Raw genomic sequence first — 12,936 nt, 5'->3', positions numbered from 1 at the left:
TTTTATCCATGGGTATATCCATCCATGGATCCATCCATCATCCGTCCGTGGATCCATCCATGGATCCATCCATCATCCATCCATGGATCCATCCATCATCCATCCGTGGATCCATCCATCATCCGTCCATGGATCCATCCATCACCCGTCCATGGATCCATCCATCATCCGTCCATGGATCCATCCATCCATCATCCATCCATGGATCCATCCATGATCCATCCATGGATCCATCCATCATCCGTCCATGGATCCATCCATCCATCATCCATCCATGGATCCATCCATCACCCGTCCATGGATCCATCCATCCATCATCAATCCATGGATCCATCCATCCATCATCCATCCATGGATCCATCCATGATCCATCCATGGATCCATCCATGATCCGTCCATGGATCCATCCATGGATCCATCCATGCATGGATCCATTCCTTCCATCCATGGATCCATTCCATTCATCCATGGATCCATCTTTCCATCCATCCCATCCAACCATGGATCCATCCATCCAAGCATGGATCCATCCCTCCATTCATCCATGGATCCATCCTTCAATGGATCCATCCTTCAATGGATCCATCCATCCATCCATGGATCCATCCATCCATTCATCCATGGATCCATCCATCCATTCATCCATGGATCCATCCTTCAATGGATCCATCCTTCAATGGATCCATCCATCCATCCATGGATCCATCCATCCATCATCCGTCCATCCATCCATGGATCCATCCATCATCCTTCCACAGATCCATATCCTAGCATGGGTCCATCCCTCCATTCATCCATGGATCCATCCTTCAATGGATCCCTCCATCCATGGATCCCTCCATCCATGGATCCGTCTCACCCATCCATGGATCCATCCATCCATCCATCCATCCCTCCATCCATCCATGGAACCAAACAAGAGCCGAATCCTGGGACCTCCATCCCGGTTTGTTCCCCACTTCCAGACACCCCTGGAAAAGTCGGGATGAGGAAAGCAGCGGGATTCCGCACCCCTTTTGATCCTTTTCCAGGGAATTCTCCTGCCGAAACCCTCACGGAAGTGTCCAAGGCCGGGTCGGACCTCGGGGCTCGGAGCACCCTGGGATTGCGGAAGGTGCCCATTCCTCTTTGGAACCTGCGGCTTTTCCATGGATGTCCAAATCCCTGCTCGGGCGATCCTGATTAATTCCGGCTCCTTCCTGCCCGGAGCCGGAATGAGGAGCCGTTTTCCCGCTCCGGCCAAAATTCAGCTTCATCCGGAATCGCCTCAAACGCCGTGGAATTCGAGATTCCAAAATCGCTTCCCTCATAATTATCCCCTTCCCTCCACTGGCGGGAGCCCGGAATTACTCCCGGGTTTTTTTTTTTCACCTGGAATACCCGGAAAAATGTGGGAGATTCCGGCTGCTCCAGCTCAGCGCCTTCCAGGCTTTAAAATTTGCTCCAGCCGAGTTTTTTCCCGTTTTTTCTTTGGGAAATTCTTGCAAATTCTTTGGGAAATTCTTTGGGAAATTCTCGCAGAAGATTCCCTTTAGACAGGAATGGATTTTTCCTCGGATAATGAGTCAGTCCCGGGAAATTTAATTCGGGATGAGATTCCCGAAGCGGCCGTTTTGGGCTCAGGCTCTCGTTCCGCGTTCGGATTGCTGCCGCTCCGGGTTTTGATCCATGGATTTAAAATTCCACGAAATCCGGCGTGGCCGGAGCTGAAGGCTGGGATTGGACGCCGAGGATTCCGGCATGGAATCCTGGAATGGTTTTGGGTGGGAAAGCTGATCCCATCCCAATCCCGACCTGCTACGATCCCAGATCTTCCCAAGCCCCCATCCAACATTTTTCCTTTGGGATTGGGGGCAGCCACAGCTTCCCTGGGGAATTCCCTCCCGGCCCTTCCCAGCCTGGAATTCCATCCCAGAATCCCGTCTGGGGAGGGCAGTCGGACACGAGGGAACCCTGCTGCTCCGGAGTTCGTTTTTCCGGCACCGGATAATTTTCCATGGATCCCTTCCGGAGACGCAAAGGACTCGAGCCAGGGATTTCCATGGATGGGGGAGAACAAAGGAACCGAGCTCCGGCTCCATCCCGGAGATTCCGGGCATGGATTGAACCCTTCGGAATCCGGCTCTTCCTGCTCCCGTCGGGAGCAGCTCCCGCCCTCTTCTCCGTGGGATTGGTTTTCCATAGGGAAATTTTCCCGCTCTGGGGTTTGGAATGCGGCTCAGGGCCTTTGGCCAGATCCCGTTGCTGCTCCAAGGGAAAACCGGGATGAGGAGGAGACGGAAAACCCCTGGAGCAAAAAGCTCCCGGGTTTTGTGCACATTCCTTAAGGATTGGGATCCCTGCCCGGCGTTATCCCTGTTTTCTGCACAAGGAAAACCTGCTCGGAAAGGCTGCACCGGGCTGTCCCAAAATTTTGGGAATGGGACCACAGGGATCACGGATCAAATCCTCTTGGATTCATCCCTGGTTGCGCCTCTGGTGGTTTTTTTTTCCCTGGATCTTCCCCTCTCCTGGGTGCGATTCCCATTCCCACATCCCTCGGGAGCGTCCCGCAGCGGCTTTTCCCGCTCAAATCCCCCAAAATTTGGGATTTCCTCCACCCAGCCTCTCCCAGGGCCCGGAAACGCGGGAAAACATCCCGGGAATTTTCTCCCATCCTGGAGGTCTCCCAAGGCACCAGGAGACCGCGGAAAACAACAGAATTCCGGCAGGATCCCGGTAATTCCCACCCAGGCCATCCCACCTCACACCAGGATTTTCCAGGATGGGATCGGGTGGATTATTTCCACGGGAATCTCCCGGGATTTTATTCGGGATGCGGAGGCCCCACAATTTTTTGATCCTTCTCTCCCGCGGAGTTTTCCCGGAGGGAATTTCCACCCGGGAACCACCCACGGGCAGGGTGTGGATGTATCCCGGAAAGATTCCCGGCCTGGGAATTCCCAATCCAGGAGCTGGGGACAGGATTTTTTTGGGGGGATGCCGTGGGGGTGAGGAGGCTCCTCCCTCATCCTTTTCCTTGGATACTCAAAACTTCCGGGAATGCTCCCGGGGGCCCTTCGGAGCCGGGATGAACCCAGAGGCGCCCGGATGAGGCCGGAGAAGGATCCAAGGATCGTATTCCCAGGAATTGTCTGCCGGCGACAAAGGGAACAAAAGGAGGCGCCGGGCCGTGACTCCCTCCGTCATTCCGGAGGGTCGGGATCAGGTATCCCGCCTTTTTCCAGGCCTTCCATCAGTGGCCTCCATCAGCTGCGCGTGAATTATTCACGGAGCGCCCGGATCGGTTTTCCCGGCTCCGGTGATCCCGAGCTTCTTCCTCCTCCGGGAGGATTTGGAGGATGGGGCCGGAGTTCCAGCAGTGCCTTGGTTTTATGGGAATTCCGGCTCCGGACATTCCCGGAGGGATGTTCCCAATCCTCTCCCCCCTCCTCTCTCTCTCTCTCCCAATGAATTTCTGGAATGCTGCTGCCGCCAGCATTCCCGGAGGGATGTTCCCAAAAATTCTCCCCCCCTTCTCTGGATGGGCCGGAGAGTTCCAGCACCGCCCCGTTTTAATGGAATTTTCTTTTCCCGCTTATTCCTTCCATTCCCGGAGGGATGCTCCCAGAAACGTCACGGCCTCGTCCGGCTCATTCCCGGAAAACCGGCCGCAGCTCCGGCACTGCCTCGGTTTAGTGGGATTTCCTATTCCATGTGTTCCCGGCATTCCTGGAGGGATGTTCCCACTCCCCACCCTCCCAGACGGGAATTCCTTCCCAAGATCCCACCCCGAGCTCCCCTTTCCCACTGGGAATTCCATTCCCTGCCTCCCGCCCCTCCAGCCCTTTATCCCAATTCCCAGCTCTCCGGGAAAACTCTGGAAAAGGCTCCCAGGATTCCCTGGATCCTTCCCTCATCCAGCTGCACATTCCCAGCTCTCCCAGCCCTGCCATTGGATCCAGCCCCATCCCGACTCCTCTCCGGGAAGGAATTTTGGGAATTCCCTGGGAATCTCAGCACTCCAGGAAGGGTCTCCCTGCCCTTTCCCATCCCCGAATTCCATGAAAACCCCTCGGGATGGATCCTGAGCGTCCTGGATCCCAGAATCCCGGGATGGTTTGGGATGGGATCCAGGGACCTTCAATCCCATCCCAGGGACACTTCCCACCATCCCAGGGGGATCCAAATCCACCCTCGGACACTGCCGGGGATCCAGGGATTCTCTGGGAATTCCGGCCCAGCCGGGAATTCCTTCCCAATCTCCCCCAAATCCCACTGGGAATTCCATTCCCTGCCTCCCGCCCCTCCATCCTTCATCCCAAATCCCGGCTCTCCTGGAGCCCCTGGAGGCTCGGGAAGCGGCTCCAAGATTTCCCTGGATCCTTCTTTTTTTCCCAGGCTTCCTCACGGATCCATGTGGGAAGGGACTTTCAATCCCATCCCATTCCAAGCCCAACACTTCCCGCTATCCCGGGTGGCTCCGAGCCTCATCCACATTTCCCTTGGACGCTTCCAAGGATGGGGAATTCCCACACCAGCCACAGTTTCCCTGGGCGCAATCCGATCCGACGCCCCTGCCGGATGTGGAAAATCCCGGGAAAACGCATTCCGGCAGCAGCTTCCACCCGGAAAAAAATAATCCACCAAAAAAATATAAAATCCCGGGAAAACGCATTCCGGCAGCAGCTTCCACCCGGGAAAAAAAATCCACCAAAAAAATATAAAATCCCGGGAAAACGCATTCCGGCAGCAGCTTCCACCCGGAAAAAAAAACCCACCAAAAAAATATAAAATCCCGGAATTTTAGGGAAAACAAACATCACAACTCCGGAGTGGGAGGGGGGTGGGAAACTCGGCGAATTCCAGGGGCGAATTCCGAGCCGCTCGCGGGGCATGGGGAATTCCCGGGAAGCTCCGGAGCCGCCTCTTCCCGGCGGGACGGGATCCATGGGATCCGTGCGCTCCTCGGGAAGGGAAGGACTCACCTGTTGGCGAAGACCTTGCTGTAGTTGAACACCTGGATCTCCAGGATCTCGTTCCCGTCGATCTCGGTCGCCACCGGCCAGCGGAAAGTCTGGGAAGAGGAGGAGAGGGATGAGCCGGGATTGATCGGGAAAAGGAGGAGAGGGATGAGCCGGGATTGATCGGGAAGAGGAGAGGGACGAGCCAGGATTAATCGGGAAAAGGAGGAGAGGGATGAGCCAGGATCAGTTTGGAAAAGGAGAGGGAAAATCCAGGATTATTTTGGGAAAAGGAGATGGAAGAGCCAGGATCGTTTTGGGAATAGGAGAGGGAAGAGCCAGGATCATTTGGGAAAAGGAGAGGGGAAAAGCCAGGATTAGTTGGGAAGGGGAGAGAGAAGATCCAGGATTGTTTTGGGAAAAGGAGGAGATGGATGAGCCAGGATTAATTGGGAAAATGAGTGGGAAGAGCCAGGATTAACTGGGAAAAGGAGGAGATGGATGAGCCAGGATCATTCAGGAAAAGGAGAGGGAAGAGCCAGGATCAGTCGGGAAAAGGAGAGGGAAAATCCAGGATTATTTTGGGAAAAGGAGAGGGAAGAGCCAGGATTAACTGGGAAAAGGAGGAGATGGATGAGCCAGGATCATTTGGGAAAAGGAGGAGAGGGATGAGCCAGGATCATTTGGGAAAAGGAGGAGATGGATGAGCCAGGATTGTTCTGGGAAAAGAAGAGAGGGAAGAGCCAGAATCAGTCGGGAAAAGGAGAGGGAAGAGCCAGGATCGTTTTGGGAAAAGGAGAGGGAAGAGCCAGGATCATTTGGGAAAAGGAGATGGATGAGCCAGGATTAATTGGGAAAAGAAGGAGATGGATGAGCCAGGATCAGTTGGGAAAAGGAGGAGAGGGATGAGCCAAGTTTAATTGGGAAAAGGAGATGGATGAGCCAGGATCATTCTGGGAAAAGGAGGAGATGGATGAGCCGGGATTGTTCTGGGAAAAGGAGAGGGAAGAGCCAGGATTAATTGGGAAAAGGAGATGGATGAGCCGGGATCAGATGGGAGAAGGAGGAAATGGACGAAGCAGGATTAATTGGGAAAAAGAGGAGAGGGAAGAGCCGGGATCAGCTGGAAAAAGGAGAGGGATGAGCCAGGATCATTCTGGGAAAAGAGGAGAGGGCTGATCCGGGAGCGCTTTGGGAAAAGGAAGAGAGGGAAGAGCCAGGATTGCTCTGGGAAAACGGGAGGAAAGATCCATGAGGATTTCGGGAAAGTGAGGAGACGGACAAGGAGGGGTTTGGGAAGAGAGGGATGAGCCGGGATTTCCTTGGGAAAAGGGGAGAGAGAGGAACCAGCAGAGCTCAGGGAAAGAAGGACAAGGATGATCCAGGAGTTTTTTTTGGGAATAGGAGGAGAGGGATGAGGCAGGAGCGTTCCAGGAGGAAGGGCTCTTTTCCCAGGAAAAAGGGCTGATTTATGGGGAATATCACCAGCTCCAAATTTTTTTAATGGATAAACACATGGAAAACACAAACACCGGCACTGGATGAGGATGGGAATGTGGAGCCAGGCTGGGAGAGCTGGGAATTCCCAGCTGGATCAGGGAAGGATCCAGGGAAATCCTTGGAGCCGCTTCCCGAGCCTCCAGGGGGAAAGGAGAGCCGGGATTTGGGATAAAGGATGGAGGGGCGGGAGGCAGGGAATGGAATTCCCAGTGGGATTCTGGGGAGATTGGGAAGGAATTCCCGGCCGGGCTGGAATTCCCAGAGAATCCCTGGATCCCCGGCAGTGTCCGAGGGTGGATTTGGATCCCCCTGGGATGGTGGGAAGTGTCCCTGGGATGGGATTGAAGGTCCCTGGATCCCATCCCAAACCATCCCGGGATTCTGGGATCCAGGACGCTCAGGATCCATCCCGAGGGGTTTTTATGGAATTCGGGGATGGAAAAGGGAAGGGAGACCCTTCCTGGAGTGCTGAGATTCCCAGGGAATTCCCAAAATTCCTTCCCGGAGAGGAGTCGGGATGGGGCTGGATCCAATGGCAGGGCTGGGAGAGCTGGGAATGTGCAGCTGGATGAGGGAAGGATCCAGGGAATCCTGGGAGCCTTTTCCAGAGTTTTCCAGGAGAGCCGGGATTTGGGATAAAGGGCTGGAGGGGCGGGAGGCAGGGAATGGAATTCCCAGTGGGAAAAGGGGAGATTGGGAAGGAATTCCCGGCCGGGCCGGAATTCCCAGAGAATCCCTGGGAGCGTCCAAGGAAAGTTTGGAGCCCCCTGGGATCGTGGGAGGTGTCGGGGTTGTATCCAGATGATCCTTAAATCCCAAATCCCGGCATTCCCCCCGCTTCCCAAGCCACTCCCGGGTCGGGAACGCTCCAGAGGCGGCGGATCCAGGATCCAGGATCTCTCCCGGGAGCCGCAGAGGCGGAACCGGGATCAAGGGAAGAGAATTGGCTCATCCGGCAAAATTCCCGGGAAGGAATTCCCGGAGCCTCTCGAGCTCGCTCCCGAGCTGTTTATTCCCGGTTTTCGTCGGCAGAGACGAGGAAGCAAAGGGAAAAAAAATAATAAAAATTGCTGGAATAGGAAAGGGAAACGGGAAAATGGGAAAAGGCCAGGATGGAATTTGGGATAAATCCCGCCGCAGGATCCGGATTTATCCCAAATTCCATCCCAAGGCGGGGATGGAATTTCGTCTTTCCCGTGGTTTTTTTTTCCCCTTGGGTTTTCGGGATTTTTTTGGGAGTTTGGTTTTTGGGGTTGTTTTTTTTTTTCCGGAATGTTCTGGTGCTCCAGGGGCTGGATCCGGTGGATTCTGGAACCCAGGAGTTGTTTCGGTCCGGGAGGAAAAAAAAAAAAAAATCCTCGGAGATCACCGAACCCGAGGATTCCCGGCGCTGATCCGCATCCGCGTGGATTAAAATCCCGGATCCCTCCAGGAATGGGGATTCCAGCCCTCCCCAGGAAGGGAATTCCGTAGGAATGCCCCTCGGGAATTCTCCTATTCCCAGCTTTTCACGGCTCCGCACCGTCGGGCCTCGGCTCCTTCTCCCAGAGGGAGGAGGAGAAAAAATCGGGAATTTTTCCAGGAATTTGTTCCCTCGGCCCCGTCCCTCCTCCATCCAAGAGGTTCCGGATGCGCTCCGGGGGCTCCGGATCTACCAGATCCAAGGGAATCCACTCCAAATCCAAGGAAAAGCAGAGAAAGCGGCAGCGGCAGCCGAGGGATTGGCGGAAGTCTGGGATTTTCCGAAATCACGGATTTGCCGAAGGAAAAGGGGGGAAAAGGAGGAGCTGGAGCCAGGGTTTTGATCCCAGGGGTTTTCCCAAGTGCCGGGAAAAAGAAACAACGGGAAAACGGGAAAGGGCAGAGAATTCCCGGAGGAGCTGGGAGCGTCCAAGGCCAGGCTACGGAATGGGAGAGGGTTCTCCTCCCACCCCGAGATTCCACGGGAGGGAATTCCGCCGGAATTCCGGGTGGAAGAGTCTCCTCCCGCCCCGAACTCCGCCGTTCCACGATCCCGTTGGAGATTATCCCGGGAAAACTTCAGCTCCCGGGGAATTCCCGGAGATTCCCTTCCGGGGGGGGGAAAAGAAAATAAAAATAAAAATAAAAATAAAATATAAATAAAATAAAAATAAAAATAAAAATAAAGAAATAAAAAATAAAAAGAATAAGAAAAAGAAAAATAAAAACAAAAACAAAAAGAAGAAAATAAAAAACAAAAATAAAAATAAAACAAATCAAAATAAAAATAAAAATAAAAAGTAAAAATAAAAATAAAAATAAAAATAAAAAATAAAAATAAAATAAAAATTAAAATTAAAATAAAAATAAAAAATAAAATAAAAATAAGAAATAAAAATAAAATAAAATAAAAAAGAAAAATAAAAATAAAGTTAAAATAAAATAAAAATAAAAAATAAAATAAAAATAAAAATTTAAAATAAAAATAAAAAATAAAAAAAAAATAAAAAATAAAGGCGGAATTCCTTGGAGCGCGAACGTTCCCGATTCCGTTGGGAATGTTCCGCAGGCTGAGGATTTTCAGGAATCGTTAAGGAGGGATGAGGGGGGAAAAGTGATTAAGGAATTAAGGAGATCGTTGAGGAACGAAGGGAAAAATCGGGAAAAGAAACCGAACCGATGGAAACTTCCGGAAACCGAAATCCTGCCGGGAGGCGGATCCCGAAAAACGGGAAGAGGGGCCCGGGAAAGAGGGAATGGATTTTTCCCGGGATTTTTCCTGGCTCCGAGGCCGCAGAATCCAGGGATTTCTGCGGCTGGAAAAGCCCTCTGGGATCGTGGAATCCAAGGGGCGGGAAGCGGGAAGGGGACGATTCCCGGAGTGCCACACCCGGGAATTCCTTGGAAAACTCCGGGGATGGGGATTCCAAACCCCCCCCGGGAGCCCTTTCCATGAGGAATTGTTCCCAAATTTTTTTCCCAAAATCGCGCCTCAACTTCCCTGACACATCCCGAGGCCGTTTTCCCAATTCCCGACCCAATTCCCTGGAATCAAATCTCCCTCCCAAAGCTCCAGGATTTGGGATTAATCCGAGCGGAGCGAGCTCCAAATATTCCCGGCTATTCCCTGGATTTGATCCTCCGGCTCCAGGGACGTCTCCAGGGCATGGCAGAGCCCGGGAGGGAATCCGCTTCCCTAAAAGCGCCGGAATTCCGGGCTGGAATTCCTGATCCAAACCGTTCCCCAAAGAGGGGTTTTTCCAACGGCGCATGGAATTTGGGAAGAGGGGGGGGGGAAAAAAAAATCCCACGGGGAGCAACGGGTGGAGATGGAGATTGAGGAGGAGGGGAAGAATTCCCAAAAAAAAAAAAAATCTGGGATGTTCCAGCCCTGGAAGCGTTCACGGATGGTTTGGGAGGGAATTCAATCCCATGGGCAGGGAGCGTTTCCCTGTCCCAGGCTGCTCCAAGGATTTTCCTTGGACAGGGATCCAGGGGCTCCTCTGGGAATTCTGCGCCTGAAGGGGAAAAGAAGCAATTCCAGGTGGGGGAAAAAATTCCCAATTTTTTTTTTTTTTTTTCCTTTCCCTCCGGAGACGAAGGAAAAAGGCGCCAAAAATCCCGGCAGGAATTTCCCAGCTCGGATAAACAAATTTTTTTTTCCCCCCCTGGAATTCAGCGCGGAGGAAAACACGGAGAATCCACGATTCCGATTTAACCCCCCCAGCTGGGAAATTCCCGCCGGGATTTTTTCCCAACCCGTGTCCAGCCGGGAATCCTTGGATCGGACCAGGGAGATGCCGAGGAAAAAAAAAACTTGGGAGCCGGGAATTTCGCCTGGGCAGGGAATCCTGGGAAAGCAAGAGGGGATTCCTGGGATTAAAAAGAAAAAATTATGGAAAATTTTTCCTACCTCCTCAAACCTGGCCTCGTCCTCGCAGTTTTCCAGCACCCGGGTGTAGAAGGAAAGACCTGGAAAAGCGGGGAAAAAAAAAAAAGATGGAAAACGTGTGGATAAAGGCTTAAAAAAAAAAAAAAAAAAAAAAAAAAAAAAAAAAAAACCACGGGATTTTGGGATCTGCAGGGCGGGAAAAAAACAAAAAAAAAAACAAAAACCAAAACTCCTCCGGAATTCCAATTCCCTCGATCCTCCCTGCTCCGGGAGCATCCCGACTTTTCCCGTCGGTTCTCCGGGATGCGTCCATGAGGGATCATCCCTCGTTTTCCAGCCCCATTCCCGAGGGAAAAACCCTCTCCCGGCGGCTCCTTATGATCCATTAACTCCCGGCTCCCTAATTAAGGCCGCGATTAAGCCGGAAGGAAACCGGGAATTCCCATGGGAAAACGATCCCGGAGCAGAGCTCGGATCCTGCTGGAGTTCCCCTCATCCCAAAAAAAAAAAAAAAAAAAAGGGCCGGGAGATGAAAATTCCCAAAGCCAGAATTCCTGGAAAAATCCTGGAGCCATCCCTGGATTTTTTTTTTTTTTTTTTTTTAATTCGGAGCCGCCAGGATCCGATCCCCCGTTTCCCAAATTCCCTACGGAAAACTGGGAGAATCCCAAAGGCAAAGCCGAACCCGGCCCCCCGGCTCCGGATCCCTTGGGAATGCGGGATTCGAATCCAAGGCCGCGGACGGGGAGGGAGGGATCCCTGGCATTCCAGGATTTTTTTGGCCGGGGGATCCGAGTTTTCCATCCGCATCCCGCCCCCCCCCCTCCCGGCTGTTCCCATGGATCCGGAATTCCCTCCGTGCCTCAGTTTCCCCGGTTTGGAAAGCGGGATTCCCAGCGGCGCCATTCCAAGGCCGGCAGCCTCGGGAATGCTTTATCCCGGAATTCCCTCCCTCGGGTCTCCTCATTCCACGGCCGCTTTTTCCCCCCCTCCCCACAACGGATTTTTGGGACACATTCCAGGCCTGGAATTCCGGGTCAGCGCCCAATCCCGTCCCAGAAAAGCGGGAATTTTCTCGGTGGGAAAAAAAAAACCCTTCTCCGGCGTTCCCGAGCGCCGCATCCACAGGGATTTCGATCCCGCCGGGAATGCCGGATCCCCGCTGCCCCTGGGCGGGAATTACTATTCCCAAGAGAATCATTCCCGTTGGATCGTCGGTGGAACCCAAGAAATCCCGGGAATTCCCTCAGGGATTGAAGGAATTGCTCGGGGGAGCCAGCAGGGCAATTCCCGGATTTTCACGCAGCATTCCCAGGAAAACCGAACGAGGGAGGAGATCTTGGGATGGGATTTAGGGATGGGATTTAGGGATGGGATTTAGGGATGGGATTTAGGGATGGGATTTAGGGATGGGATTTTGGATCCCTCCCGTCCCCAAACCGTTCCGTGATTCCAAGGGCACGGAAAATTCCCGATTTCCTCTTCCCGCTGCCGTCGGAGCGCCGGGAAGATCCCTGAGGATCGTTCCCGTCCCCAAAAGCGCAGCTCCTGCGTCCCGCGGGAATATTCCAGCCCGGATCCCAAAACGTCCCGGCCATCATCCCTGGAATTCCCTGTCCGCACGGAGCCGCTCCCTGTGGATCCAAGGAATTTGGGAAAGGCGCCGAGAGCCTTCGGAGCCAGGTTTTTTTTTGGGGGGGGAGGTTTTCCCTGTGGATCCCGAGGGTTTTCCGCGGCTCCGGAACAGGGAATGAGCCCGGGAAAGGGAATTCCCGCCTGGAAGCGTTGGCCACATCCCGGCGCGACGCCGAATTCCCTTTATTCCGCGGGAATTCGTGGATGGAAAAACCCGGGAGAAAAAAAAAAAACAAAAAAACCCCTCAGGACCCTGATCCGGCTCTCCTGGCGCCGAATTCCTTCCTTGGGAATTCCATCCCGGAACGCTTTGGGATGGGATTCACGTCCCATTCCGATCCCGACGCTCTCCCGGGACGCTCCTCGGGCGCTCCCAGGGATCCTCTGGGAATTCCTTCCCGAGATCCCGCCCCAAGCTCCCCTTTTCCCAGTGGGAATTCCATCCCCTGGCTCCCGTGTCCCGCACCCAAAGCCGCGAGGAATCCCGGCATTCCCAAAGTCCCACCGGGAATCTGGGCCGGATTCGGGAGCGGGAACGCTCGGGGATGGAAATTCGGGATCTCCCGGGGGGCTCCACAGTGGATTTTTTTTCCCCCGGGAATTCCGCCCGTTCCCGGGGATTTTCTTGGAGCTGGAAGCGGGGCTCCACAGTGGATTTTTTTTTTAATTTTTTTTTTTTTCCCGGGAATTCCGCCCGTTCCCGGGGATTTTCTTGGAGCTGGGAGCGGGGCTCCACAGTGGAATTTTTTTTTTTTCCCCGGGAATTCCGCCCGTTCCCGGGGATTTTCTTGGAGCTGGGAGCACGGCAGGGAGCTGAGGGTTAATTGCCCCCGGTTAATGACCCCGAGGTCATTAGGAGCCGGGAAAGCCGATCCAGGCTGGGCCATGGAATTCCTGGAATTCGCCCGCAGAGCCGGGATCGCTGCTCCTGCCCCCCCCCCCCTCCACATCCCGCTCTAATTCCATGGATTCCCGGCCTCTGGAAGAGCCGGGATCCCATCCCGA

General features: G+C 53.5%; 2 protein-coding genes across 2 annotated transcripts in view; both read right to left on the bottom strand.

Annotated features, from left to right (window-relative positions):
* The window catches only part of OTOF (otoferlin), a 141,614-nt gene extending 131,253 nt beyond the window's left edge, over positions 1-10,361 (bottom strand). Inside the window, exons 1-2 of the mRNA XM_040058710.2 lie at positions 10,318-10,361; positions 4,968-5,056 (exon numbers count right to left, since the gene is read on the bottom strand). The gene's annotated coding sequence lies outside the window, so the exon portion shown is untranslated. The remainder of the gene's footprint in view (positions 1-4,967; positions 5,057-10,317) is intronic.
* ELP3 (elongator acetyltransferase complex subunit 3) overlaps positions 4,448-12,936 on the bottom strand; it is a 105,280-nt gene continuing 96,791 nt past the window's right edge. Inside the window, exons 15-17 of the mRNA XM_040058186.1 lie at positions 10,318-10,376; positions 4,968-5,056; positions 4,448-4,556 (exon numbers count right to left, since the gene is read on the bottom strand). Of these exons, the coding sequence (XP_039914120.1) occupies positions 4,448-4,556; positions 4,968-5,056; positions 10,318-10,376 (257 nt within the window). The remainder of the gene's footprint in view (positions 4,557-4,967; positions 5,057-10,317; positions 10,377-12,936) is intronic.

Source organism: Hirundo rustica, chromosome 3 (genome assembly GCF_015227805.2).
Source record: "Hirundo rustica isolate bHirRus1 chromosome 3, bHirRus1.pri.v3, whole genome shotgun sequence".
In the NCBI taxonomy this organism is placed as follows: domain Eukaryota; kingdom Metazoa; phylum Chordata; class Aves; order Passeriformes; family Hirundinidae; genus Hirundo; species Hirundo rustica.
This window is presented reverse-complemented; position numbering and strand designations above follow the sequence as displayed.